Source organism: Triturus cristatus, chromosome 3_1, assembly GCF_964204655.1.
Source record: "Triturus cristatus chromosome 3_1, aTriCri1.1, whole genome shotgun sequence".
Taxonomy (NCBI): Eukaryota; Metazoa; Chordata; class Amphibia; order Caudata; family Salamandridae; genus Triturus; species Triturus cristatus.
The window spans coordinates 52113387-52141170 of NC_140583.1; the positions used below are offsets into that span (position 1 = coordinate 52113387).

The 27784-nt window shown below is 45.1% G+C and overlaps 1 protein-coding gene across 1 annotated transcript in view; it reads right to left on the reverse strand.

Annotated features, from left to right (window-relative positions):
- The window catches only part of LOC146859684 (astacin-like metalloendopeptidase), a 39030-nt gene that overhangs the window by 7812 nt on the left and 3434 nt on the right, over positions 1-27784 (reverse strand). Inside the window, exons 2-8 of the mRNA XM_085643440.1 lie at positions 22324-22348; positions 21576-21641; positions 13390-13530; positions 13176-13293; positions 7863-8038; positions 5360-5441; positions 3460-3587 (exon numbers count right to left, since the gene is read on the reverse strand). Coding sequence (XP_085499566.1) covers positions 3460-3587; positions 5360-5441; positions 7863-8038; positions 13176-13293; positions 13390-13530; positions 21576-21641; positions 22324-22348 — 736 coding nt within the window. The remainder of the gene's footprint in view (positions 1-3459; positions 3588-5359; positions 5442-7862; positions 8039-13175; positions 13294-13389; positions 13531-21575; positions 21642-22323; positions 22349-27784) is intronic.

Here is a 27784-nt window from a genome sequence, read left to right on the forward strand (position 1 = left end):
GTGCAGATAAAACAGCAGTAGGGGGAGGATAGGGTTTCGGAGACATAGATAAAAAAGAAACTCTGCAAAAACAAATTATTTTGCACCAGGAACAAAATCTTTTTATCACTCCACTTTCTCTGTGCTGGTCTGTAGAGAGTTATACATTTAGATCAAAGGAACAAACATGGTGTATATGGCTATAAAGACAATTAAACCCTAATTTGAACTCTATAAAGGGAACAAACAGGGTCATAGGGAAACTCTAACATTGAAATCATCTGAAACACCAACATTAGAGGAACATTTTTCCATCAAAAAGGACATAGTGCTCAGATCTCATCAGGTTAAGAATGGTGGGATTTAGTCAGAGGATAAGTGATGGCATTTCATCAGAAGTAAAAAATGGGATCCCACTAGTGGATAGATGGTAGGATCCCATCAGTAAATTGATACTGGGATCACTGCATGAGATGAATTCCGGGATTTCATGAAAGGGAAAAGAATGTTAACTGTCCAACAAGGGTATTAATGCCTGGATAAAATCAGTAGATGAATGCCCTGATTCAAAAATGGTCAATGATGTGGTCTCATGGGTGGATGCAGCCAAGATGCTATGAGTATATGAAAGCTGGGATTCCATCGTGTGTCAGTTCAATCAAATTAAGGCACCAGTACTGAGATCCTATTATGAAATATGTCCTAGTAGCTTATCAGGAGATTAGTAAGGATCCTGTCAGAGACCAAAGCTGACATTGTAGCCAGAAATAAATTGTTGGATCCTGTCTACACATGAATGCTCTGATCCAGGATACAGGATGCACCGAATCTATGCTGGTAGTGGAATACTGGGATCCATAAGTAAATTTATGCTGGGATACCATTATGGATAGAAACCTCACATTGCACTAGGGATGAATGCTAGGATCCAATCAGAAAATAAGTGCTGGAATCCAATCAGGGGGTCAATGCTGGAGACAAATCAAGGGAATAATGCTCAGATCCAATCAGAGAATAAGTGCTTGAATCCAATCACATAATAAATTCTGGAATCCAATCAAGGGAATAGTGCTCAGATTCAATCAGAGAATAAATGCTGAAATCCAATAAGGCGATAAATGTTGGGATCTTATCAGGGGATAACCACTGGGATCCCTTCAGGAAATACATGCTAGCATCAAGTCATGTGATAAATGCTGGGGTCCAATCTGGGAATAAATGCTGGAATCCCATTGGGGCACGGAGCAATAATACAGTTATAGTTGCCTACCTTAGCTGAAGATGGTGAAACATCTTTATCATGGCTGATACTGTTAGATTTATTGCCCAAATTCCATACATTGGACTATCATCTACTGCTTGACCAGCTCAGAAGGGCACTGTGTTGGATGCAGTGCTAGAATGGTTCTGATCATTTCCTGACAGGACAGACACAAAGTGTCAGGTCAGGACCTTCAAGCCATCAGGGAGGAAAGCTGAATGTGGAGACCCAAGGGTCCACACTTTCTCTCCCTCTCTCTTGTGTTTCAAGATGGTATTTTTTATCATTAGGGCCAGAGACCTGAAATATTGTTTAATATGCTGATAACATGCAGATCTGTCTGCACGTCTGGGCCCTAAGGAAGGGTTCTTTGCCCTTAAAAAAGGCCTAAATAGTGTGGCCATGTGGATGAATAAAAGTGGGCCCACGTTGAGTGGAGCTAAAACTGAGATGCTCTGCATAGGCTCATGCCAGAGACTCCTGAAAAACCTCACTTAGCACCATGACCTTCTTTGAGATCCCATGCACCTTCACTAAGACATCTTAAAAGGCTGGAGGTCATGTGGTAAACAGAATTGAACTGTAAGGCTCACATCAGCTCTGTAGTTCTTTTGCTTTATGCAGCATAAGGCAACTGCAACAGGCTTTGCCCTACATCCAAAACAAATCTCACAAAATCATATCTGGTTCACTGACTAAAATTCAATCCCGGATTAAACCTATTCCTTTATGAGTGGGCTTTCAAAAATCAAATTGCTAAGATGCAACATGTTCAAGACATGGTGACATGACTTGTTTTAAAACTAGGGAAACATTGTTATTCATCAGCAGACATATTCATTGGTACCCATCCAAAAGCTATCCAGAAGGTCATCATCTTATCAGCAGGCTAGACTTCATTGGTAGCTATTCAATAGCCCTTTCCAAAAGGTCATTATCGTCAACACAGCCTTCCTGGTTTTTAAGTACATCCAGGAAGCAGCACCCGACTGTTGGGGTAAAACCACTGAACATCTTTCCGCCTGCACCTTAGGATCATGTGGCTCATATCTTCTTCACATTGCAAGTACTGATATTCAGTGGAAGGGAGACTGCAGATTTTTGCTAGTTTGCCCAAAGATTTTGAATGTAGTGCCACTGGATACTAAGAATAGACATACTCTACTTCCCTTTAGGAAAGCCTTAAAACATTCATGTGTGTTCTTTTTTTGCAGGACTTACATGCATATAGTATTTAATGATATTTATTTAGGGAGCCTGGTGCCTAAACTCAATCATTTATTTTCATAGTGTGGGCTCTACAAATAAACTAAAACAAAAATATGTGTCTCATGCAGGATGATTTTAGTTGAAATTGAAGTGGAATCATTAAAAACATAATATATCCAGCTAGAAGAAGGGCAAGAATGCAAGGTCTCAATCAGTAGATGAATGCTCGGATCCTAAAAAACGTCAATGATGGGAACTCATCAGTGGATGTAGCCAGGATGCTATTAGTATATGAATGCTTGGATTCTATTGTGTGTCAGTCAGACTAAGGCAGCAGTGCTAGGATTCTATTAGGAAATATGTCCTGGTATCTTATCAGGAGATCAGCAAGGATCCTGTCAGTAGACTAATATTGAAACCATAGTCAGAAATAAATAGTAGGATCCTATTTAGATACGAAGGCTGGGATCCACTTATTAGCAAATTCAGGATCGACTGAATCTATGCCATGAGATGAATGTTGGGATCTCATAAGGGAATAAATGTTGGGATACTCTCATGAACTGAATATTGACAATGCACCAAGGTAAAATGCAGGGATCCAATCAGGGGATAAATGCAGTTAGAGGTCATTATCTTATCAGCAGACTAGACTTCCTTCTCGCTAATGGGCCCAACGAGTTTTAATGTACTGCCTCTTTATATTAACAATAGACATACTCTGTGTACCTTTAGGAAAGCCTTAAAATATTTTTCTGGGATTCTTTTTTGCAGCACTTACTTGCATATGATATTTTATATCATTTATTTAACGACCCTAGTATCTAAACACAATAATTAATTTCATAGGATGTTCTCTACAAAAAAAGACAAAACAAAGTCCCATGATTGATTATAGTGTTGGAAATTGATCAGGAATCATTAAAAAACATAATGTTACAGCCTAGGAGCAAAGGATATTGCGACTGCTATGAAATTTCAGACTCTATCTGCCGGCATGCACTCCTTACTGCACTGGTACAGGGCGTTGATTTTGGAAACATCCAGTTTGCTAAGCCCATCTCTCTGTCCGATGGGTACGTCAGGATCTGGCTTGGGGACCATGCTTGGCTGTCCAGATTTGTTACTGAAAGCATACCTGTGTAAACGAAAACATCACAGGTAAAGGCCACCATGTATGTGCTGTTATAATTCATTATTCACCCAAAAAACTATACAGCGAGCCCAGGTTCGACTACAGCGGGAACAGGTGAGAGTGAAATATTTGGTGTTTGCTTAAGGCATTGCGTATCTAATGGTTTTACTAAACTAGCCACCGTAGATCCTACCTAGCTCAGTCTAAAACTTAACAGTTCTCCATTTCATGAGCCTCTAAGGCATTAGTGACAGTGCACGCTCACCTTAGCACCCTAAATCACGCTTAGCAACTCAGATCCTTAAAAGCACTGATTTAAAAATGTCCACTTGTTGAGTCTCACAACATTTCTGCTTACGACAGAGATGTCAGCACTGAGGTATCAACCTCATGCGATTCATCAACAATGGCACTTCTACTCTAAACTGAGTATGTTACCCACTCAGACAGCATTTCCCTGCTTTCTGCACCCATGGACTTCCCACTCTATGGTACCATGTTCCCATACAGAGCGTCAATTCTAACCATTCATGTTCACCAACACAGCCTTTATTACGTATCCCGCTTCACATACAGAGCATCAGTCTTAACCAATCATGTTCATCAACACAGCCATCATTTTCTACCCTGCTTCACACACAGAGCGTCAATCCTAACCAATCATGTTCACCAACACAGCCATCATTCTGTATCCCGATTCACATACAGAGCGTTGGTCCTAACCTATCATGTTCACCAACACAGCCATCATTTAATACCTCTGCTTCAAATACAGAGCCTCAGTCCTAACAAATCATGTTCACCAACAAAGCCCTCACTCAGTACCCCTTTTCACATAGAGAACGTCAATCCTGACCAATCATTTTCACCGACACAGCCATGATGGCACCACTCTTCCTCGTCCATGGACCTTCCACAGTGTGGGAACATGTTCACTGACACAGCCATGAGTCTACAGGCCTTTCTCACATTTATCACCTATGGCTTTTCCAAATTCTGGCATTCATGACTCTTCCCTCTAACAAACAAAGCCACCATTCAGGTGCTCTTCTTCACATATAGAGATTCCAATATGTACCAAGCTCTGATCCCTGTATCAACTCCACCACCAAAGGTGAAATAAACATCACCCTCTACTTCCCATTTCCAGCAATCTTAGTGCTGATTAAAGAGATCACATCAAAATGTGATCAGAATCATTAGGTGTGATTGAGGGTTTGATGGACGAAGGATTAAGGGGGTGGAGGAGGACACTAGGAATGCCATCCCAATGGTACTCCATCAGCCAAATTTAGAAATGGCCTCAGCTCAGCAGTCATCTCTACACAATTAAAGGAACCATCATCACTGAAGTTCCTTTCAATTACTAAAGGTTTTCATCCCGGTTGTGGGAATCGTTATTACTTTCCTCCAGTTGCACACTGCTAGGTTTTTCCTGGTGGTGATGGACAGGAAATAAAATAAGCTATTATCCTGTTCACCCTAAATATGTCTGGCATTGTAATGTCATTCCTCAGATGGGCACTGCTCCATACACTATCAGAGGAAGTATTCCATCAGTAGAGCCAACGGGGGCTACATTGACAAAATACTTAGGATCCACCCATCTCAAAATAAAGTGGTTCGTCTAGGGCTTTGTGAACACAGTAATCTGTCATGTTTGCAATAGAGTACTGTCTGACAAAATCTTAATTAGGGTCACTGTCTATATGCTAAAGCCTTCAATGAGAGTTTTAAACAGGAAATCTCTTCTTAGCTGAGCATCGGAGACTCACCTCCCATAATGCATCACTGAGGAGTAGTCGTATGGCAGGCCAAGGTTGTTGGTGTTCTCTTTGTTAAAGTTGCTGAGGTCTTCTGTTAAGATGAGCAGACAATAAAGATGAGTTAGTGACGACTATGCCTGACAGGGAACATTCCAAAAAAGAGAAGATCCCAGCTCACCAGGGGGCAAGTCTGCTTCTGCCATATCTGGGGTTAAACAAAGTCTACTGGCTAGGCTGTCAAATGTGGAACAGAATTTCAAATCTCAATTTTGACACAAGATCTAAAAGCATGTGATTTGAGGTGAATCACTCAATCGCACCAGCATGTGAAATTAAATTGTGTAATTCCAAATTTAAATCCTATCTGATGAAGAGCCCCATCTTGCCCCCTAGTGAGGTTCACACTAAATAAATCCGGGAGCGATGCATTGGAGTTTTGGCCAATTTTAAATATAACTCACTGTTGTCTTTTGAAGGGAAAATCATCATGTTTTTTCCTTATGAAAACATTTTTGCCTCATAAAGTGATCCAACTCCCTTGATGATCTTCAGTGTGTGTCCTTCACCCATCAGATTGTATTGTAGTTATAGGTGTAAAGTGCTTACTACCCCTGACAAGGCACTGAAGCACTTTATGCCGGAGAGCACACTGCTCCGGGCACTCAGGGTTTAGGATTAGTCTTGTGCTCTCAATAAAACCCTTCCATGCACTTACTCCAGTTTCTTTGAGGCAGAGTACATTATTAAGAGTTAGTGGTGATTATTTTGGAAGTGGATTGTGTATTTGGGTTCTAATAGATGATTTTTGGGATTAATACATGAAAGAGAAGATTAGGTATTAGTTTGCAGGATTGACGTTCATAGCAGAAGTGATTTATTTGACCATTTGGAATAAAATGAGGACATTAGCAGTAATATAATAATAAAGATTAAGGCAAACATGCCTGTGACTTAAAATAGGCTGTGCTTAGAGAGAGAAAACATGCAGAGTCTGAAAAATAAGGAGATAGGCATTCGAATGAAAGGGAGAGGCGAGTTTTTCATGCCGAGGTTTGGGGCTACAGAGGAGGTTTTTTGAAATGACGTCCAATCAGAGGATGAAAAAACAGTTGAAAGAAACCCCATTATTTGTATGTGAGATAGTGGAGTGAGAAAGAGTGATGCTCAAGGTGCTATACAACTCATCTGGGCCCAGATGAAAAACACATGCTTTGTGTCAGGTTTATGTTGCTTTTCTAATGCCAGCTCAGTGCAAAGTATTCAGGAGGGATTTACAGTCCAACGCAATTGGCTTGTAAATCAAAGTTGCTTAAAGTAATGCACAGTTGCTCTATGCGTTGCTTTGCAATACTTTGTATCAGTGGTGGCTCCTCCGTTAAGGCGGAGGAGCGTCGCCCCACTGCTTCGCAGTAGGAAACATAAAATGATAATAACTCATGTTATATATCTTTTTAAGTTTCCTTCTGCTGCAGCAGCTTTCTGGGTGGGTCGGGTCTGCTCCGAGGACAGAGGAGCGGGGGAGGAGTGGTTTCCCCACTCCTAAGTGCACAATGACTGTTTGGTTGGCCCTCTCAGGCCACCCAAAATGGTCATGCACTCTTCCCATATTCTCCATGCAGGCTGTATTACAGCCTGCATGGAGAACATGCCCACCCTCCAGCCCCTGGTTGAGCACCGATACACTGCACTCAGACCAATCACAATGCTGCATTGCAGTGTTGTGATTGGCTATCAGGAGCCTTGGAGCTGGGTGCTTCCTGTATCCTGCTGCAGGACAGTGCAGGAGGTAGAGGACATAGGAGAGGCGGACGCCAGCTGGCTGGCCATCACAGGCAGACGTTTTAAAAAAAAAAGGGGTTTTCGTGCCCTCACCTCCCTGCCCTTGCCTGCACCCCACTACCCAAGTCCAATAGCAGCAACTACTGCTTTGCATCAAGGGGGAATTCGATGGGTTGTGCATGGGCATTCCTATGCAAACACCCACAGGTGTAGACATAAATTCCTATCTACAAAAAATAGTAAATCGGAATTTGGGCCAAAATCCTGCGCTTCCTCAAGAGAAGTGCATGAAGTGAAATTTTTCATTTCTCCTTCCTTTTCCCACTTTGCATCTCTGCTGCATTGAGTAATTGTATTCTAGAGCTGTCAGTCACTGATCCTCAATATCGACATCAGGACATAGGCATTTTAAATACGGGTCACAATATATCCTGTGCCAGGAGTTTTTATGTAGGCAAACAACAAATGGTTTCAAATGAAGAATTGCTCCAGTTAATGCCCTCAGCAGTAGTAACTTTTGTGAAAAGGACACCTGCCTGTGACAGTAACAAATATTGATCGCTGTAACCAAGGGTCAGATTGGTAGAAATGGTGTGTTGGTGGGTATCTATGATAAAACCTAAGCTGAACAAATCCGGGATCCATATCATTGCCAAGGTGAGCCCAATAGGAAACTGAGCCATACTCAGTTTTTTTTCCCAGTGGTAAGTGGAGCCCAAGGGGTGTCACTGACCAGGCGAGATGTTCTGTGTCATGATGGTCAAATAGTTGTCGCGGTCACTGCGGGCATGCTCATGGTAGAAGCCCAAGGCATGGTTCAGCTCATGCTGGATGACTCCTTTCCAAATACATTCCCCGGAGAGAGATACCTTCTGAAGTCCCCCTATCTTCCCGATGTACGACCAGCACCTAGGGGAAAAGATGGACATGGGAGACCCATAAATCACTGCAGTAGCACCTTCATAGAAAGAATATTACAATCTTACCCCATACAAGGCATTGACCTGTGTGTCTCCTCTCCGATTGTCGTTATATGCAAGGGAGAAGGGATTCTAGGACAGTGACAATGTGCAGTCTAGGTTGTGATAAAAAGCCTTGCATGCAAAGGAAAGCTGTGTCATCCTCCCCAATTTGATTAGTTTCTGGCCTTTCCTGTGACAGTGTTTGTCCCAGTGGACTCCATATCTGGGAGTATTTTCTGCCTGGGTGGGCAGATCTACCAGCTGTCGATGGGTAAATCTGTTCAGTCCCCCATAACTAGGATCTGTACTCCAACTCAGTCCGTGTTCCAGTTGTGTGTTGCATGTTACATGTGTGTTGTGCTGCTAAACAAGCACCTACATTGCATGTGGTGTCCTAAAATGATGGGTCCCTTTAGGATGTCTTTATCCTTTGTAGACGTATTTCTGCCTCTGGAATCTTGGCATGGAGACCTCATGGATCTGTATGTGGTTCTTTCCTATTAGTCTCAACATTTCTGTCCAGCAAAAGGACACATGACCCACTCCTGCCCCGCGTTGTGATGGACATTGCCTAGAGAAACCTGTCCAGTCAAACACCAGACATATCACAGCCATGTTCATATGTTGTAGCATTTTCTTCCAATGAACCGGCGAATTATAGACACCACCATAATAAAAGAGTTCCTAGCTGTAACAGAGAACAACATAACATCCCCCTGTAGGATAACACTATGAGTGGGCTACAACTGCACTGATGTACAAGAAGCATGCTTGGATATTGTTTGAGGTTGTATTTTGGCCATCTTCTGTTTTTTAGGTGTTCTCTATGTTAACTCACTTGCTTTCCTTTGTGTAAATGCAATGCACAATCAAAATAACAAATAGCCTTTACTCGACTTTTAGTTAATCATGTGCAATAACGTTTATCGTACTGGGAGATTCAAACCCTCAACAGCCTCCTGGAGCAAGCTTCAGCTACTCATACTTGCTGCTCTTAAGCAGTCACAAGTACAACAGGAGTAACTTAGTGTTAAACACTGTTTGCCTTCCAACCTCTTGTTTTTACTGACTTAGTTTTTGCTGCCCAAAGCATTCTGCGCACTTTACCACTGCTAATCAGTGCTAACGTGTTTGTGGTATTTACCTAAGTTGTGGTAACATTGGCCTATCGACAGTTGGCTTACTTACTTTACTTATAAATCTCCAGTAATGTTCACTAAATGTGCTCATGGCCTGTAAATGAAATGCTACTAGTGGGCCTGCAGGAATGATTGCGCCACCCACTTAAGTAGCCCTGTAAACATGTCTGATGCCTGCCATTGCAGAGCCTGTGTGTGCAGGTATAAAATGCCATAGCGACCAGGCAAGTTAAACCTCTTACCAGGCCCACATCTTCCTTTTAATACCTATAAGTCACCACTAGGATAGGCCCTGGACAGCCCAGAGGGCAGGGTGCAATGTATTTTAAAGCAGGACATGTGCTTTTAGGTTTTACGTGTCCTGGTAGTGAAACATTCTTACATTTGTTTTTCACTACTGCAAGGCCTATACTCCCATAGGATACATTGGGATTACCTTATTCCATCCATTCTATAAACATCATTTCCAAATGGGAAGATATGACAGGGTCAAGTTTGGTGTCTCTGGAATCCTAATTTAAAATGCTAATTTATGGTGAAGTCGGGTTTTACAATCCTGAAAATGACACTTTTAGAAAGTGGAAATATTCTTGCCTTAAACATTTGGGGCCTGCAGCCTGTCTTTGATCACATGTTTGGGGTGGATGACAGCCGGGCTTTGTTTATTCCACCCAGGCCTGAACACACAATGGGAGTTTAGGTGTGACCTGCTAAGCCATCCTGACAAGATGGGAGGGAGGAACTGGGCCCAGCCTTACTTTCACTTGGGGGATAAGGTTTCGTATTTAAATGAGTATGAGATTTCCATGAAGAAGCTTGACCTGCATTACCTTCCTAAATTGAGTACAGTTCTTGAATGCTATCATTTTGGGAAGAGGATGCAACGCCAAAGCGAAAGCGCAGAGCAGTACATAACAGAGTTACGCAGGTTAGCTTCAACTTGCAGTTTTGGGAATTCCTTTGAGGAACAATAAAGGGATCAGTTTATACTGTGTTTCTCTTTGAAAAAGTCTAAAGAGGCCATGTGGCAGAAAGACTGTAGTGCATGCAAGCAAGAATGAAGCAGCTTCAGTTAAGGTGGTGGCAGAGAAAGACAATGAGAATAAATAATTTCAAGGTAAAAGTGACACAGGAGGCAAGACAGGTCACAAATGTTTAGGCAAATGCTATTGGTGTGGTGAGTTAGGCCACATGGCTAATAGTAAAAAGTGCCCGGGATGGAAGGCAACTTGTAAGAATTGCAGAAGGAAAGGCCATGTGACTAAATGTTGTAAATCCACTATCAAAAAAGCAAGGGAGGTGAATTGTGAAGTTGAATTTGTAGAAGAGGTGGTTGTGTTGCAAAACAAGGCTGACGGTTTGGAAGAGTCTTTTGAAGTGGTACAAGTCAATGGAGAAGCCCTTAGAACTTGGTAGTTCCAGCAATAGCTCGACGTTTCTTTTATTTAATCAGCCTGTCACACTCTCCCAGCGCCGGGACACTAAGCTGAGTAGCTGCGAGCTCTACAAATATCCTCATAATATAACAGAAGCGGTCAAAATGTTGTTTGACTCCGGAGCCAAAATCACGTTGATGTCACTCACGTTTAATGAGAATAAGGCTGGAAAACAAAGTGAAGCTCTCAAAGCCAGACATTAAACCCGTGGGTATGCTGGGGAACCAATAAAGTTGGATGGGAATTTTTGGGGGTCTATAGAATTCAAAGATCATATAATGCCTGGGAAGATATATGTGTTTGTGAAAGGTGACTCCTTAATAAGTTGGATTCATCAACGTGATCTCTATGTGTATCTGGACCCCAATGCGAATCCTTCTGTTTGTGTAAAAGACATTCCAGTACTTCGCAGTGTTTTCGATGGATATGATAACTTGCTGAATGAGTTTTCAAATGTTTTCAGAGAAGAGCTGGGGTGTCTGAAGAGCTATGTATATGAGATTAGGCTTAGAGCCAATGCACTTCCATAAGTGGCTAAAGTTAGGAGTATGCCTTTGGCAGTCAAGAATAGAATGAAAGAGGAGTTGGACAGATTGATTGCTGGCAGGATAATTAAGAAATTAGAAGCTTCTGAATGGCTTGCACCTGTGGTTAAAGCACACAAGACCAATGGTGATGCTAGGTTAATTTGAGCTAACTTAACAAGGCTGGGATTGTTGACCACTTTCCACTCCCCAATATCAGTGAAACTCTGTTTGTTGAATGGGGCTAAACATTTTTCTTCTTTAGACCTTAGTTCGGCGTATCATCAAATTAAGCTGACTGACCCTTCACACGATTTTACCTCGTTTGCCACTCCCTATGGTACTTTTCCGTTTTTGCAGTTGACCTTTGGACTCATGCGGCAGCTTCTGTCTTTCGAGGGCAATGGAAAAGGTATTGAGGGGTGTGGCAGGGATGAAGGTTTATCAAGATGATATTTTGCTATTATGGTCAAAGATAGGGGAGCACAATGGAAGGTTGTATGAGGTGCTTAGAAGATTATAGGAGGCAGGGTTGACATTGAAATGGAAAATATGTAAGTTTAATGTACCTGAGATAGAGTAGTTAGGACATCTAATCACTGGATCAGGGACTCGGCCAAAGAAAAGATTGGTGAACACCATTAAGAATGTGTCCTTGCCTAAGTGCAAGGGAGAACTTGTGAAGTTCTTGGGTATTGTAGAATTCTATAACAAGTTTGTGCCAAAATTCGCTGAAAGAGCAGTTCTTCTCGGGTCTCTGTAAAGAAGAGCAAATAACATGTGTTTGACGTGATGGTTGTGAGAGGGAGTATAAGGACATGAAATCTGGTTTGGAGAAGTCCTCAGAATTAGGAAGTTTTGATACCAGGATGACATCATAGTAATGATGTATGCCAGCTCCAAGGGGTTGGGAGCTATCTTGAGGCAGAGGCGGAGGGAGTGTTTAGAAATGCAGGTAAGACTGATGATAACAAAATCTGGAATCTTAATAAGGTTGCCAAATGCAGCTCTGTTCTAGGAAGAGAATTAGCTTCTTCAAGCAAGGAGTTGTTCGAGGAGCTCAAGAGTCGACCCCAACAAGTAAGGAAGAGACCAGCTTGGTTACGTGACTGTGTTTAGTTATACTTGGTTATGTTACTATGTTTAATTTTATTCTAGTTATGAATTTATATCCTTATTAGTGTTTTTCACTTTGCATTTTGTTTGGTTTAGTTAGGGGGGGTGAATTGTAATTATTTTACAATATCTTTTCTTTTGGGTAAATGAGGGAGGTGATGTTGTATCACAGGTTACAGAAACTTTAGTATGCAGGGTTCTGTAACCAAATGGTGAAACGCAAGCTGGTATCAAAGGCAACACCTCTTGAGATCATCCACAGGCAGGGTCTGGAGGTAATGAGTCTATCCAATGGATCCCTATCCCGTGTGATGCTGAATGTAGGATCAGTCCTTAGGGTTCCCTGTGCTCGTACGCATCCACGGGCAGGATCTGAGGGTAATGAGTCTGTCTGATGGAGTCCTATCGGTGTAATGCTGAATGTAGGATCAGTCCTTAGGGTTCCCTGTGCTCTTACCGATCTGCAGGCAGTGTCTAGAATTAATTAGTCTATCTGATGGAGCCCTGTCTGGTGTGATGCTGAATGTAGGATCAGTCCTCAGGGTGCCCCTTGTTCTTACCCATCCACAGGCAGGATCTGGAGGTAATGAGTCTATCTGATGAAACTGTGTCTGGTGTAATGCTGAATGTCGGATCAGTGCTTGGGGTGCCATGTGCTCTTATCTATCCACAGGCAGGGTCTGGAGGTAATGAGTGTATCTGATGGAGCTCTGTCTGATGTGATGCTGAATGTAGGATCAGTCCTCAGGATGCACTTTGCTCTTACCCATCCTGAGGCAGGATCTGGAGGTAATGAGTCTCTCTGATGGAGCCGTACCTGGTGTGATGCTGAATGTGGGGTCAGTCCTTAGGGTTTCCTAGGCTCTTACCCATCCTCAGGCACAATCTGGATGTAATCAGGTTCCAATGCGCGGGTCACAAAGCGGATGCAGGTAACTGTTGCAAACTCACTCATTGCATCTTTGATGGCATCCACATCTTTGGCACCTGACGGAAAAAAGAGGCAGGATGACATAAGTTGAATCAACCCGGAAAGGTATCTATGAAAGACAATCTCGAGCATTGGTGTAAACGTGAACTCACTGTAAGTGGGACTAAGGGTGTAAGGCACAGAGACGGTCCCGTCACTGGATTTAGGCCAGAGGCAGCTGTTGTTTGGACATATCCTGGCACTGCGGCCTGGTTGTAGGGCGATGTCTCCCTCGTGCACCAGCTGTGAGCTGCCTACAATAGTAAAAGACAGTGATAGTGGTCCGTGTCTGCATTATAACTGGAAGGAACAAGAGCACACAGAAGAGAAGGAAGCTGATTTTAGGCCTAAAGTGTGATTTCAAGAAACACATCATAAAATGCAAGAATCATTGTGGTGGAGGAAGATTTCAGGTAAAACATCAAACTATGACATCATCACCTAATAAATAAATGACCCCAGGGACTAACAAGGCCTGAGCACACAGGCATCCTTGAAACCCTCAGGGGTGATTTGCTGCTCCCCATAAATCCTTGCTTGATCCACAGTGAGTGATTGCAGCTTTTAATGTTTACTGGGAATGGTTTCCTGTGTCTTACATTCCTATAGTGATGTCATCATGTCATATCAGGAGTTAATTATGGCATCACTAAAAGCATTTTACTGGCTTGCCATAATAAATGAGAACATATTGAGACAGAAAAATCAGATTAACAACTGCACTGACTAAATGTCTTCTAAGCAATTTATGTCTTCTTTCAGCAAACACCAGCAGTGACATCACCCTAGATTTAGTGCCAGTCAGTCAAAGCTTTTATTTCGGTAAAATACCATAAAAAGACATAAATAGTGATATACATTAAAACATGATTAAATAGACATTGTATAGAGTGTAATCCATTGAAGCATTAAAATTATTACATGAAAGAAATTACACAACGAAGGAACCGAATTATTCCACAAAAACAAATTATTAAAACTGTATCCGGGGCCAAAAATGTACTCACTACACCACAGAGTTCTATGGTAGCAATGGTGACAATACTAGAATCAGGAGGGTTGTGTGACAGAAATCATAGTTTTGGACCTTGTAAACCACATGGAAAGAAGAAATTTGGCCATTGCAAACACTATCAATGGGGTAGTATCGTATTTCAAAATTCTAAACACCTCCTTGTAGTCCCTAAGACCCCTAGACTTGCATAACTGGACGATCCACTTTTTTCTTGCGGTGATATATAAAGGGCAGAAAAGGACAACATGCAACTCTGTTTCGCAGGTGTCAGTACATAGAGGACACGTGCTTAAGGGATCCGAAACATTAGACCATCTATGAGTAAAATCCCTCAGCGGTAGCGAGCCGTGTCTGAACTGGATGTAAAGTTTCTTTGCCAAAGGTGGTTGGATGACGTCCAGAAAAACTTCGAACTGGGGACTAATCTTAATATCCAGGAAGGTGTCGGTAAGCCTACCCAAAGAGGAGTGGAATAGCATTTCCTTCCGATATGATTTCAAAACCTCCCGCAATGATTTCTTCGAAAGTGCACAGCATGTCTCTTCCGGGGCGGACCATAGGTTCCCCATCCCTATGGAGTAGCAGAGGTTCTTTACATAGGTAAGCCAAGGGATTTTATCCAATTTTCCCCTTGCCAATATATCACCAAGATCGTACCTATAGCTTGCCAGCTCGGGCGTTGACCAAAGTCGTCTCCAGAACTGGAGAGGGCGATTCAGGGCAATCTCTTCTATGGGAACCAGACCCAGATCCCATCTCAAAGGAGTTAAAGGAGTGCTAACAGGTAGTTTCAGCAGTCTCCTAATGAAAGAATTCTCAATTGAAGAAAGGGAAGCGGGAATGGAATATCCCCAGAGTTCAGCGCCATAAAGCGCCCCCCCTCTAGCTTGGGATTTGTAGATTTCCATGGGGGGGCCCAGAGGTTTAAAAGAGGTGTTATTATACACCTTCAGGATACCCCCCACTGATTGAGCTAGTTTCAAATTAGCCTTCGCCAAATGGGACCCCCATTTCATTTTGTCATTAAGGGTCACCCCCAAATAATCAAAAGTGTCGACCCTATCCAGCTCTACATCTCCCATCTTAGGGTGGGGGCAGTTAAATGAATTGGAGCCGAAAACCATAAATTTTGTTTTTGATAGATTCAGTTCCAAATCCCTGTTTTTACAGAAAGAGCAGAAGGCCTCTAATGTACGCTGGATGCCCATGTAAGATTTAGACAGCAAAAGCGTGTCATCCGCGAACATTAGGGCCGGTACCTTACGCCCCGCCAGGATAGGGGAGTCCAAATTAGCGGTGCACAGGAGATACTCAATCAACCCATTGATGAAAAGGGAGAAAAGAGTGGGGGCCAGGACACAGCCCTGCCTCACACCCTTTTCAACCGGAAATGGCCCAGAAATTTCCCCACATCTCCCATATCTCACCCTTGCATAAGTGCCTGAATGGAGACGTTTGAATAAGTGGCAAAGGTAGGGGGGAACACCCATCTCTAACAAAAGGGCCCATAATTTTTCCCTTTGAACCATATCAAATGCGGACCGAAGGTCCACAAAAATCAAATAAAGATTGCCAGCACCCATGCTGACTGACTTCCAGTAAATCAACTGTAATCTGAATAATTGGTCAATGGTAGAAACCTTTGCACGGAACCCCGCCTGCAGGGAGGTTAGGATTTGGTGATCCTCCATCCAGGTCTGCAATCTGGTTAAAAGGACTCGGGCAAACAGCTTCTGTAAGACATCAATCAAGCTTATGGGGCGGTAATTGGCTGGATCCAAAGGGGAAGATTTTTTATAAATGGGTATAATTTCTGCACCCAACCAGGTATCCGGGATTCTAAGGCCCTGCAAAATGGCGTTAAAATATACACAAATATAAGGGGCCCAGATTTTTGGATCACTTCTGTACAGGTCACCAGGGATCCTGTCGAGCCCCGGGGCTTTCCCTACTGATAGGGTGTTGAGGGCCAATTCTATTTCTGAAAGGGAGAAGAATCGGCTCTCTAGTTCTTCCTGGCCCAGCTGGTCCGTTACAATATCATTCAGCGGGGTGCCCGGATCGGGACCTCCCTTGGATTTACTGACAGAAAAGAGGGGTTTGAAGTGGGCAAGCCAGACCTCCTCGCTGAGATTAGGAATAATTGCGGGGCTGCTGGCTACCGTACAAGTTCGAACAATGTTCCAAAATGCCCTCGCGTCACGGTCTGCTATTGCTTGCATTAAATTTTGCCACCTTTGATCCTCCCACTCGGATTTTGCCTCCTTAATCAGATTTTTGTAGGAGGCCCTCGCCGCCCGGATACTAGACTGAGTGCCCTCTTTTACCTCTTTTATCAGGGCAGTCTTAGCCCGCCTACAAGAACCATTAAACCAGTGCTCAGGCCTTAAAGGCCTTGGTTTTGAGGCAGTAGGACTATAAAAGAAGCCAGCCGGCTGCCAAGGAGATCCTTATGGATGTTCTGGAAATCTAGGAGGCGGTTCTGCGAAATGTCCCCATTGGGGCTCAGAAGGTAGGAGACTGCCTCCAGAGAGCGGGTCACACTGCTATATAAAGCTGCAAGCTTTAGTTCATCGGTCACAACCCTTGCCCACCTAATCCGTCTACCACCTGCAGCTAGCACCAGATTCTCGCTATTTAATGGTGATAGGTGCTTATGGATTCCACTGCCACCAATGTTATTTACCAGTTCCAGTGACAGTAGGTTGTGATCACTATCGACCCGCGGAATAACAGAGAAGGCTGCTAAATGGCCCCAAAATTCCACGTTCACCAGAAGGTAGTCGATAGTCGAACAACTCCCGGGTCTATTAAAAGTAAAAGACCCCGGCACGTCCGGGCAGAGTCTGCCATTGCAAGCCCTCAAGGAGTGTGCAATGGTAAGCTTGTTGATCTCAAGGGCTAGAGGGAGGAGACGTTTGGCAGGATACATAATAGGGTCTGGGATTATATAATTTTCATCCTCGTCACAAGTAGGGGAGGGGATCCCAGGAAGGGGTTCGAAATGACAGTTAAAATCTGCACCTATTAATTTATGGGACGCAGGTGGAAGAGAATGTAATACATCATCCAGGGCGCCCAAAATCGACAGGCCCAACTGTACCGGGTGGGGACGCAGGTAGACATTTATTACTACCAGCGAATAACTAGCAGGGAAAGTAAGTATCAGACACAAAATGTCGGAGGACTTTGAGTCTAAGGGCTTTACAGAGCAACCTAAATGAGTTGCAACCCAAACTACTAACCCCCCCGATGGTCTGCCTCTCGCCCCTTGGACTGCAGGGACCGAAAACGATGCATAGCCCACCCTCCGTGGTATGAACCGTAACCATGTTTCTTGGAATATGCAGATATCGTAATTGTCCATTAACTCTCCCCACTCGGGGTCAGAGAGTTTGGACTCCAATCCAGCCACATTCCAAGACCCTACTAGAGGTCTTCGAGTAAGTGTGCGGGGAGGACTAACAGCCAGAGGTAGAGAGGAGGGGGAGCAGTGGGAAGCAGAATGCTCAAGGGGGCCCAACACGGGACGTCCATCCATGGCGCTGGAGTTCAGAGGTGAAGAAAGGGTGGGCCCAAGACCACTCTCCGTACCAAGTGCGGCCAGGGGGAGACCCATCTCCGCACCAGGATCATCCCTACCCAGGTTCCCCCCGTAAGCATATGCCTTCCCTTGTTAAGCCTCAGGGGTGATGGTCAATCCACAGAGTTGAGCACATCGAAACGGTTTTTGACCGGAATATTAAAGTAGGCATTGTGAGAGGCTTGATGAAAATAGGGTAGTTCCACCGGGTTCAAAACATTGGGGAGGGAGTAGAAATACCCCAAATGGGATGTGTCAATAGCTCCTGGCTTGTGGTGCCCGCCCAGATCCAGTATATGTCCTACTACTCTAGGGTCCCTAAAGTTGATCAGGACACAATCCCCACCAATGTCCTTTGGACGGGTCCCTAGCCAGCTAACCCTCCGAACAAAGAGGATCTCCCCTCTCCCTGCTCCCTCCAATGGTCTATTTTTAGACAACCAGTGGATGACTTTATTTTTTAATTCATAGTAAGATTCCCCCTTACCATTTGTTAGTGGAGGAACTCCAGTGAGCACAATCACATAGGGTGCTGCCTCGGGGGGAAGCTGTACAAGAGGAAGGGAACCGTCCGGGCTCCGTGGGGCTTTGTTCCCCCCCCCAGAAGGAAGGGTCCTACCCCCACCAGGGCTCCGTAGAGCTAAGTCCCTGCTGCTATGGGACTGATCCCGTGATGAAACAACAATAGGGGCTCGGGGAAAGGTCGGGGGCATAAGGGGACCAGCAGGGAGAGAGGGGGCAGTTAGCTGCACCAATGGAGGCTGGGCTGTGACAGGAGCAGTAGGGTTCAAGGGTATATTTGTCTGGCCTAGTGGGGTAGGGTTGTTAATCGTTGCTTGGGTACCAGCACCCTCCGTACTACCAGAGTTATGCAATAGATCATGATTTAACTGCTTCTTCCCAATACCTTTGGTATTAACTAAAGATACCAGCCTGTCAATTTTGGATGACAGGGTTTTTAAAAGGAGGTTTAGGGAATGATCTATATGTGACTGTAGGTCTATTAATAAATTAGTAGCCCAAGTCGGTGGATTAGAAATAGGAGGGTGATGAGTCAAGGCCGATGGGGCAGGACCGTCTGCAGGGGGGGCTGGAAGAAAACTCCTTTTTCTAGATTTCTGGGTTTTTTTTCTTGGCTTTACCTGCTTCATGGGAGCCACTATAGAAACAAAAGAAGATGATAATGGGCCAGCTTCCTCTTGTTCAGGCTCGTCTAGTAGCGCCTGAGAACACGGTAATTGGGTAAACGAGGGCAACATAGATGACATAGCTTCCAAATCCACCTGGTATGAAGATGAATCAGCCAATCCATCAGAGGGGGGGGGCCATAGTAAATGCCGGGGTGATTGACAACCGTCTTTCGGTATTTTCTATGGCTGTAGCCACCACCCCGATTGTTTTCTGCAGCATTTTATCTATCGCTGTAAGACTGGGGATCGGCGGGTTGGAATTGGCTAGCTGTCTAGTCATAGGGCGACTTGCTGTAGGTTTAGAGTGTTTCCCCATAATTCCAATGAAACCTGGCAGCTAGTATATTGCAGTAGGGAACCCCTAAACACAAATAGCTAAAATCCAAACAGTATAAGTTAAAAGAATACACACTCTATGCACGGCTTAAGACTGAGAGATACATAAAAATGTCAATGACCATTAAAGGTTAGTCCAGACTGACCCGTAATCCACGGCTAAGGGATGCGGCCCAGCCCGGCCTCCTGCGGCCCCGGACGGCCACAGACGGTCCCGCCCTTGTCCCGGGCTTCTCCCGGCGCCGCTCGCGCGCGTCCCGCATCGCGGAGGGGGCGCCGACCTTTTAAGCGCCTCCTGGCGCGTAGCCTGCGTCAGCGGCTTCCCTTGCCGCTCGGAATGATGGGAGTTGTGGTCCTGGCCCCACGAAGTGTCCGCAGCTGCTGCTGCTGAAGGTGGCGGCTGCGGGGAGCGGAGAGTCAGCACCCGGCAAGGCAGAGGCAGATGGTGCAGAGCACGAGGTAGGTAATCGGACCGGGACTCGGCGAGTTCAAACAGCGGCTGGGAACAGGAACCCACTCTGCCGTGGGGGGCGCCGACCTTTTAAGCGCCTCCTGGCGCGTAGCCTGCGTCAGCGGCTTCCCTTGACGCTCGGAATGATGGGAGTTGTGGTCCTGGCCCCACGAAGTGTCCGCAGCTGCTGCTGGTGAAGGTGGCGGCTGCGGGGAGCGGAGAGTCAGCACCCGGCAAGGCAGAGGCAGATGGTGCAGAGCACGAGGTAGGTAATCGGACCGGGACTCGGCGAGTTCAAACAGCGGCTGGGAACAGGAACCCACTCTGCCGTGGGGGGCGCTGACCTTTTAAGCGCCTCCTGGCGCGTAGCCTGCGTCAGCGGCTTCCCTTGCCGCTCGGAATGATGGGAGTTGTGGTCCTGGCCCCACGAAGTGTCCGCAGCTGCTGCTGGTGAAGGTGGCGGCTGCGGGGAGCGGAGAGTCAGCACCCGGCAAGGCAGAGGCAGATGGTGCAGAGCACGAGGTAGGTAATCGGACCGGGACTCGGCGAGTTCAAACAGCGGCTGGGAACAGGAACCCACTAGATTTAGTGTCATTCTCCGTCCACACATTTGTATTAAGTCTTTACATCTAAACTAGGATTGTACATGTCATTATCTGTCTTACATAGAAGTATGAACCAATGTATAGAATTCTTTGAATATTTACTAATTGACCCAGACAAACGAGCAGGATCGATTTACACAATTTGTAGCACACAAAGGGTAGTTTGATTTTCATTGATATGTTTGTATTAACCCAATCCTTCAGAATATATACCAGTGTGGGCCAATCATGTGCTTTGATTAATAATAGTAGTTCTGTGGTGATGACATGATACATATCTGTATGTTGTTGCCAGATGTTTCTATGCTATGAATTTGAAATGTGTTTGGGGAGGACTTTATTTCCCAGAATGCATTTCTTTTTAAGTGTGTTACTCCGCTCCTCTGTATGTTTCTAAAAGGCTGGCATCTGTTCCCAGATATTCTACATTTGTCAGATACGAGCCAGTGATTCTGGATTGAGTCCAGGTGTAAATGGCTGCTTCAATCTGCACTACAGGCTGCAGTGTCAGGCCTGAGACATGTTTAAAGCTCTACTTTAGTGGGTACCACAAGGAGTGCTGCTGCCCCGAAGTAGAGTTTAATGTACACGCCCTGGGTACACCCAGCACCAGATACTAGGCACTTACAAGTAAATTAAACGTGCCAGTTAGGGGCAGGCCAATGTTACCATGTGTCAGGGAGAAGCAGAAGCACTTTACCACTGGTCAGCAGGGAACGAGTCCTAAAAGCCAACAAAAACGAGTTCAGAAAAGGACGGCAGAGGAAGGCACAGATCTGGAGTGACCCTGCAGAGAGGGCCGCGCCCAGGACCTTGGTTGTCTCTGGTGATGATTGTGAAGACACCTTGGCTCAGGCTCACTGCTGACTATCTTGTAACAGAGTGTAGCGCCAAGAGGCCTGAAGTTTTCTCTTACTTTGGTTCTGTTTGGTGGCGATCTCGAAAATGTCTGAGACAGGGTCACGGCTGACTATTGTTTAACAGAGTCTAGCGCCCAGACACCCTGAGGTTTGCGCTTTTCTTGGTTCTATCTTGATCTCAAAGGCGCCTCGGATCAGGGTCACAGTTGAATCTTGTGTAACAAAGTCTAGCGCCCAGAAGCCGGAGGTTTTCTCTTACCTTTGTTCTCTTTGGTGATGATCTCGAAGATGCCTGGTGTCATGGGCTCCTCTGGATCCTGGGTTTCTGAAAGAGAAGGCACATTCCCAGCTTCACATCAGCTGCTGGTGCACAGGAACAGGCGATTCAGAAATCAATTATAAAAGATGAAATATTCACTGGAACCAAATGTGCATCTGTGTTTTGTTTGCACAAAATGTGCATTTCTGCCAACCCTCAAATATGTTCATAGATATTGTGTGGGAGGGGGTGACATGCGCAGAGCCCTGTAGGTGCCAGGATATATGTGTCAAACAAGGAAAGATGTGCAGGCCCATCTGTCTTATGGACGCTCTTACAATGCCTGACTTTCTAAATCCTTTCCCAAATACCGGTTGTAAATACACAATGGAGCGGGTCGATCAATAAACCGCTCCATTTCTGTCACCCAGCCGACGGTGCTCAGGGTTTTGCTTCTCTGTGGGCGTTTCTCTCATTCTCACTTTTCTATCTTGGCAACTTCTCTTTTGCGCATGCAGACAGTGGTGTGAATGCTCCTCCTTTCATCCTCACACCTTGTGACTCATTATGTTCGTGCACAAGGCACACATCATACTCTGTATCCGTTTGTAAATCCACAAAAAGCGATATAAATGGATTCAGTACATAGTGCACGATGCAGCCGCCAACCATGCCCGGAGTATAGCGCTTCATTATGTACAGGAGCTATGCTCAAGTTCAAACATATCCCGATTTAAAAAGTACTTACGATTTTTCTCCAGTCCATAGACATCCTGCAAAAGAGAAAAGTTGCATTTGAATCACCTAATGTAAGTATGAGGATTTTAGAACTTTAGGGAACCCTAAAGCCGTGTTTTAAAAGATGACATAAGATGCAGGTTGGTCTGTATGTCACAGCATCGAAACAACACATCTCCACCTGCAGGGTGGGCTGCAGGACATCCCCTTGCACAGTATCATCAAGGTGAGAGTATATTGGGGAGTGGAGAATTACTGCTCCAATGCCCCCTTGACTTCCCTTGTTGATACTGTGCAGCTGATATCTTGCACTCAGTATTGCTGCGGATCGATATTCAAGCGCCCATACTGTGGTAAAACACTGTGGCTCCTGGCCTGGTTTGGGCCCTTGTTTCACACACTCAGGGTTGCACAGGTGTCAAGGGTGAAGTCTGTGGTTCATGCACCTATTTGGATACTGACAACTGATGAAGAAACGTTTCGGGGAAAGTGTCACAAGAACAAATGGCCTTCAGCAGCACAGATGGCTCCGAAGATGTACAGAGTTCACTATAATGTAACAGAAGAGTCTATGGAGGGGTCCTCGAGGTACCTCAAGTAGAGCCATCTGATGCCCGCACTAATCCTGATTTCGGTGCAAACTCCTCTTTGTGCCTAAATAGTAATTCCAACTCGCGTGCTAGTCCCATACCCGTGGAGAGTTTTGGAAAGGTAGATTGATTGACAGTAAAAAGTGGCAGAAATCCTGCAGGCACACTCCCAAAATCTGTTTGAAAGTCCAAACATATTTACAGCTTCTGACACATGTGATTTAGGACTTTACCCCCATCCCAAATGCAGAAAGCTCAGCACATTATCCAATAGCCATCCACCATGTAAACACCACAATAAACCCTCCCACACAGGACCACTGCTTACAATGAGCTCAGTTTGATGCAGGAATTACATGGCCCAATCAGAGACGCGAACATCTCGGTGGGATGCAGGCCCAGGATGAGGACCTTGGCCCTGGAAGATGTCCTGGGAGGTTCACTCCAAACACCCTCCCAAAGTCCTACTCCTTATAGGATTTGCAAAATAATCCAAGGTGGAAATCATACTTTCAAAGCCACTTTAAATTTGATGGACACTTATCACCTGTCCAGGTGAGCTGACCTCTATCGCAGCTCGATCCTTATGGTGCCCCCGGCCTGCTGGACCGACACCTCACAAATGCTCATGGAAAACTCTCCTGTTCCTATGATGTGCTTCTAAGATTACTCTTGGGGTCTAGACACATTGTGCAGATAACAATGGTGTAGCAGCACTGGGGGTGCAGGAGGTGTGAAGGCCTCGCATATGTAATACTATTGCGATTTTACGCTCCTGTGCAGTTGCGCTCTCTGTGAAGCACACCGAAGAGGCATTACATATATACACAGCTACTTAAAACTGTCATATATCCTCCTGGGCTCTCCATTAAGCACACCTGAGAGGCGTTACATGCACACAGTAAACTCCTGCACAGATACGCCTTTTGTAAAGCACACCTGAGAAGCATTACATGTGCACAGGGCTGTGTAATACAGTCACTCATATACTCTCCTGTACAGGTGTGCTCTCAGTGAAGCACACCTGAGAAGCATTACATGTGCACAGGGCTGTGTAATACAGTCACTCATATACTCTCCTGTACAGGTGCGTTCTCTGCGAAGCACACCTGGGAGGCATTACATGTGCACAGGGCTGTGTAATACGGTCACTCATATACTCTCCGGTACAGGTGTGCTCTCAGTGAAGCACACCTGAGAGGCATTACATGTACACAAGGCTGTGTAATAATGCCACTCATATACTCTCCTGAACAGGTGTGCTCTCTGTGAAGCACACCTGAGAAGCATTACATGTACATAGGGGTATGTAATACTATCACTTATATACTCTCCTGTACAGGTGTGCTCTCTGTGAAGCACAACTGAGAGGCATTATAAGTACACAGGGGTATTTAATACTGTCACTGATTTAGTCTGCTGTACAGGTGTGCTCTCTGTGAAGCACACCTTAGAAGCATTAGTTGCGTGCAGGGCTGTGTAATTTAGTCACTCAGATACTGTCCTGTACAGGTGAACTTACAGTGGAGCACACCTGAGAAGCATTACATGTGCACAGGGCTGTGTAATATGGTCACTCATATACTCTCCTGCAGAGGTATGCTCCCTGCGAAGCACACCTGAGCGGCATTAGTTACGTGCAGGGCTGTGTAATATTGTCAATCAGATACTCTCCTGTACAGGTGTACTTACAGTGGAGCATTTACACCGGGCTATGAGATATTGTCACTCATATACTCTCCTGTACAGGTGCACTGGAGACCTACATATTATGGTTACTGTGATTCTTGGCTCTGCAGGTGTCACCATAGTCAGGTAAGGTACATCAGAGAGGCTTTATGTGTGCATAGGTCTATCTAACACTATTACTGCAGCTCTCACCTACACAGGTGTGCTTACAGTGATGCTCACCTGAGAGTCTACAACTGCACAGAACCATAAATAACACTAATACTGCAGCTCTCACCTGCACAGGTGTGCTTACAGTGATGCTCACCTGAGAGTCTACAACTGCACAGAACCATAAATAACACTAATACTGCAGCTCTCACCTGCACAGGTGTACTTACAGTGATGCACACCTGAGAGTCTACAACTGCAGAGAACCATATATAACACTGTTACTGCGGCTCTCACCTGCACAGGTGCACTTACAGTGATGCTCACCTGAGAGTCTACAACTGCAGAGAACCATATATAACACTGTTACTGCAGCTCTCACCTACACAGGTGTACTTACAGTGATGCTCACCTGAGAGTCTACAACTGCACAGAACCATATATAACACTGTTACTGCGGCTCTCACCTGCACAGGTGCACTTACAGCGATGCACACCTGAGAGTCTACAACTGCACAGAACCATATATAACACTGTTACTGCGGCTCTCACCTGCACAGGTGCACTTACAGTGATGCACACCTGAGAGTCTACAACTGCACAGAACCATATATAACACTGTTACTGCGGCTCTCACCTACACAGGTGTACTTACAGTGATGCTCACTTGAGAGGCTACGCCAATACAGAACCATATATAACACTGTTACTGCGGCTCTCACCTACACAGGTGTGCTTACAGTGATGCTCACCTGAGAGTCTACAACTGCAGAGAACCATATATTTAACATAGTTACTGCAGCTCTCACCTGTACAGGTGCGCTTACAGTGATGCACACCTGAGAATCTACACCTACACAGAACCATATATAACACTGTTACTGCGGCTCTCACCTGCACAGGTGCACTTACAGCGATGCACACCTGAGAGTCTACAACTGCACAGAACCATATATAACACTGTTACTGCGGCTCTCACCTGCACAGGTGTACTTACAGTGATGCACACCTGAGAGTCTACAACTGCAGAGAACCATATATAACACTGTTACTGCGGCTCTCACCTGCACAGGTGTACTTACAGTGATGCTCACTTGAGAGGCTACGCCAACACAGAACCTTATATAACACTGTTATTGCAGCTCAGCCTGCACTGGTGTACTTACAGTGATGCACACCTGACAGTCTACACCTACACAGAACCATATCTAACACTGTTACTGTGGCTCTCATCTGCACAAGCGTACACACCTTAGAGTCTGCAGCTATATAGAACCATATATTTAACATAGTTACTGCAGCTCTCACCTGTACAGGTGTACTTACAGAGATGCACTCCTGAGAGTCTACACCTACACATAACTATATATAACACTGTTACATCAGGAACATCTATCCGGAGATGCCAAGACTACCAGGGACTATCCTGTCAGCGTCTTCCCTCCTAACGACGGCAACAAAGGCGCGCCCGAAGAGTGCTGACATGGGCGCAGTCCTAACTACACAGAAAACAGGCAGCCTGGTAAATGTATAGGAGAGCAAAAGAAACCTGACTTTTCCTATCACATAGCACATGTGAAGAAGGGACACTACTAACACCGAGACCTTCACGCACCAATCCTCTAAAATATGTTACACCAGCGCTCTCCCCTGCGCCCAGAACCATTACCACGTAAGATAACACATGCCTTGCTAAGTGCCCAACTGTGAGTTGATGGCATATCAAAACCACACTATACAAGGATTGCACAGAACTGATCCAATTAACCCCACCAGATTGAGGGACCCCACTGTAAACAGCTGCCCAACAAGACTCATACTGCATCTACGGGACTGTCCATAGAACTCCCAACAACTAGACTACAATCACAGTGGATGCCTAGATTGCTCCCCATTGATTCATACTGCCTTGTTCTGCCAAAATTGGCAAGACGAGACCAGAAACAAAATCAGCACCCAACAATAACGTACAAGGAAGAAACCGAAAACATGGCGGAGGCCACACAAGCAAATACATTAATGCCAGGGGTGCTGGCAGAGCACTCCCGTCGATTTGAAGAACTGCTCAGAGCAGCTCTGGATATTAAATCAACACTACAACCCAAAATAGACTCCCTGAGCTACGTACGAGAAGATCATAAAAAAGGGAAAGATAGATTCAAAAACTCTGAATCCACCTTAGCTACTCTAAGACCCACAGTCTTAAATACCCACAAATGCCTCCAAGCATTACAAGACAAAATGAAATTCCTGCGAGCTTGGGTCAAGCACCAAGAAGGGAAATTGTGATGAAATTATGTTTGCATAGTGGGCTTGCCAGAGAAATCAGAGGGCCAAAGTGTGAAACTTCACAAGGAAGAACGGTTTCTTCAAACCATCCTATGAGGTAAATAATCCACCTTCTTCTCACAGGGTACCCGGGGGCCCTCCTCGTCCAGGGACTCCACCCCACCTGGTGGTAGCCAGCCTATTTAAGTACTGTGACAGTGACCACATACTCCAAGCTACAAGGGCTTGAGTTCTGTGGATAGTAGATAGTACTACGGTACACATTTATCCAGACTATACATTAGAGGTGCAGGGCCGTAGTTCCACCTTTCTGGAAATAAAGAAAACCTTACGAGAGCACCACATGAAGTATGCCTTGCAGTTCCCTGCCACACTCCATATACAATACGAGGGCACCACTACTTTCTGCACGACACCAGAGGAGGCATGAAACTGGCAAGAGCAAAAAAGGATTGTCTGTCTCGCATACAGCCATGTTACCAAAGTAAAGAGGGAGGTAGAGGTAAAGGCTAGGTTTACCCTCCTGACAGTTACGTAATTAGACAAAAATCGAGAATATCGTAGAAAACCTGCCCTTAGGGAATTAGATAGGATACAGCAAGAATGTGTTGTAATCCCTTGTTTAGAAAAATAACTTTTTTTCTAGAGACCCTTCACCCATCAGGGTTGCCCGTAGGTGGCATGCTTCATCATTGGGGTTCCTCTCAATCCTCTACGGATTGAGGAGTGCTGCGACTTGCCAATTACGTAGGG